This window comes from Genypterus blacodes, unplaced genomic scaffold, assembly GCF_046128005.1.
Source record: "Genypterus blacodes isolate CSIRO-AG114 ecotype Tasmania unplaced genomic scaffold, CSIRO-AGI_Gbla_v1 ptg000690l_1, whole genome shotgun sequence".
Taxonomy (NCBI): Eukaryota; Metazoa; Chordata; class Actinopteri; order Ophidiiformes; family Ophidiidae; genus Genypterus; species Genypterus blacodes.
The window spans coordinates 22,501-25,201 of NW_027467376.1; the positions used below are offsets into that span (position 1 = coordinate 22,501).

The window sequence follows — 2,701 nt, forward strand, 5'->3', positions numbered from 1 at the left end:
CAGAGGCAGAGACAGAGACAGAGTCAGAGTCAGAGACAGGGACAGAGACAGAGTCAGAGACAGAGTCAGAGACAGAGACAGAGTCAGAGACAGAGTCAGAGACAGAGACAGAGACAGAGACAGAGTCAGAGACAGAGACAGAGTCAGAGACAGAGTCAGAGTCAGAGACAGAGTCAGAGTCAGAGTCAGAGACAGAGTCAGAGTCAGAGTCAGAGAGAGTCAGAGTCAGAGACAGAGACAGAGACAGTTTCAGAGTCAGAGACAGAGACAGAGACAGAGACAGAGACAGTTTCAGAGTCAGTTTCAGAGTCAGTTTTAGTTTCAGAGTCAGAGACAGAGACAGAGACAGAGTCAGGGTCAGAAACAGAGACAGAGTCAGAGTCAGAGTCAGAGTCAGAGACAGAGACAGAGTCAGAGTCAGAGACAGAGACAGAGTCAGAGACAGAGACAGAGTCAGAGAGAGAGTCAGAGAGAGAGTCAGAGTCAGAGACAGAGACAGAGACAGAGTCAGAGACAGAGTCAGAGACAGAGTCAGAGTCAGAGTCAGAGTCAGAGACAGAGTCAGAGAGAGCCAGAGTCAGAGACAGAGACAGAGTCAGAGACAGAGTCAGAGACAGAGTCAGAGTCAGAGTCAGAGACAGAGTCAGAGAGAGTCAGAGACAGAGTCAGAGACAGAGTCAGAGAGAGAGTCAGAGTCAGAGTCAGAGTCAGAGACAGAGACAGAGAAAGTTTCAGAGTCAGAGTCAGAGACAGTTTCAGAGTCAGTTTCAGAGTCAGAGTCAGAGTCAGAGACAGAGACAGAGACAGAGTCAGAGTCAGAGAGAGAGTCAGAGTCAGAGACAGAGACAGTTTCAGAGTCAGGGACAGAGACAGAGACAGTTTCAGAGTCAGAGTCAGTTTCAGAGTCAGTTTCAGTTTCAGAGTCAGAGTCAGAGTCAGAGACAGAGACAGAGACAGAGACAGAGACAGAGACAGAGTCAGAGTCAGAGTCAGAGTCAGAGACAGAGTCAGAGACAGTTTCAGAGTCAGGGACAGCGACAGTTTCAGTGTCAGTTTCAGAGTCAGTTTCAGAGTCAGAGTCAGAGACAGAGACAGAGACAGAGACAGAGTCAGAGTCAGAGTCAGAGTCAGAGACAGAGACAGAGTCAGAGACAGAGTCAGAGTCAGAGTCAGAGTCAGGGACAGAGTCAGAGACAGAGTCAGAGTCAGAGACAGAGACAGAGTCAGAGACAGAGTCAGAGTCAGAGTCAGAGACAGAGACAGAGACAGAGTCAGAGTCAGAGTCAGAGAGAGAGTCAGAGTCAGAGTCAGAGTCAGAGACAGAGACAGAGACAGAGACAGTTTCAGAGTCAGAGTCAGAGTCAGAGACAGTTTCAGAGTCAGTTTCAGAGTCAGTTTCAGAGTCAGAGACAGAGACAGAGTCAGAGTCAGAGTCAGAGTCAGAGACAGAGACAGAGTCAGAGACAGAGTCAGAGTCAGAGAGAGAGTCAGAGTCAGAGACAGAGACAGAGACAGTTTCAGAGTCAGAGTCAGAGTCAGAGAGAGAGAGAGAGAGAGAGAGAGAGAGAGGGAGGGAGAGAGACAGAGACAGAATCAGAATCAGAGCCAGAGCCAGAGCCACAGTCAGAGACAGAGACAGAGACAGAGACAGAATCAGAGTCAGAGTCAGACTCAGAGTCAGAGTTAGAGTTAGAGTCAGAGTTAGAGTCAGAGTCAGAGTCAGAGTCAGAGCAGGACAAAGGAGCTGACTGGTGTGCAGGAAGGCCACATGTGTAAATCACGTCTCGAGGACGCAGTAAAGCTCCCAGGCGTGTGCGGCGCTGCTGAGGGCGAAGATGAGGATGGACTCACGTCACTCTGGAGCTCCATGGCCACTTTAGCCAAGCGTGTCTCCTCAGTCTCAGGGAGGAGAGCGTACAGCGACGTGCTCAGCTCCTTCTTTCCTCCTTCCTTATACTTCACCTGCAGGGAGGGGACAGCAGGAGGTCGAGTGTCACTCAAACATCAGAACACATGGGAAGATGGAATGTGTCATGTTTGCTCTGCCAGACACCTTTCCTCATATGGGGAACATGAAGGCCTGTTTCAGTCTTAAACATGTGTCACACGTGTGCAGCAGCTCATTCACATGTTGATCTGTGACGTGTGTGTGCGTGTGTACCTGGCTCTGCAGCTCTGTGGCCTCTTTAGCGTGTTGCGTCTCCAGGGTTTGAGCTAACAGATGGTACGCAGCCCCGCCCACCTCCTTCCTGCTCGCCTCTTTATATTTCACCTGCAGCAAACATCAGCTGCTTCAGCTTCACACCAAACAACTGTCTGTCTGTGTGTGTGTGTGTGTGTGTGTGTGTGTGTGTGTGTGTGTGTGTGTGTGTGCGTGTGTGTGTGTGTGTGTCACCTGGCTCTGCAGCTCAGTCACACTCTGGTCAAACAGGGTCTGGTTGGTCTGAGCCAGCTGAGAGTAGAAGCTCTGACTCTGGCTCCTCCTGCCGTCTTCTTTGTATTTGTTCTGGAAAACACAGAAACAAAGACAGGAAACTCATCAGGAATGTGAGCGGCGAGCGAGCGTGCGTGCGTCCGTCTTTAGACTGTACCTCGCTCTGTAGGTCAGACAGCTTGGCGGCGAGCTCCGTCTGTGGCGTCTGTGGCAGCAGAGCGTACAGGCTGGAAGACATGTCACTCTGCTTGTACCTGTTCTGATCGA

General features: G+C 50.7%; 1 protein-coding gene across 1 annotated transcript in view; it reads right to left on the reverse strand.

Annotated features, from left to right (window-relative positions):
* The window catches only part of LOC142990716 (uncharacterized), a 14,723-nt gene extending 12,221 nt beyond the window's left edge, over positions 1 to 2,502 (reverse strand). The window contains exons 1-3 of the mRNA XM_076140575.1: positions 2,396 to 2,502; positions 2,162 to 2,272; positions 1,852 to 1,962 (exon numbers count right to left, since the gene is read on the reverse strand). Coding sequence (XP_075996690.1) covers positions 1,852 to 1,869 — 18 coding nt within the window. The 5' untranslated portion in view covers positions 1,870 to 1,962; positions 2,162 to 2,272; positions 2,396 to 2,502. The remainder of the gene's footprint in view (positions 1 to 1,851; positions 1,963 to 2,161; positions 2,273 to 2,395) is intronic.
* Positions 2,503 to 2,701: the final 199 nt, after the last annotated feature.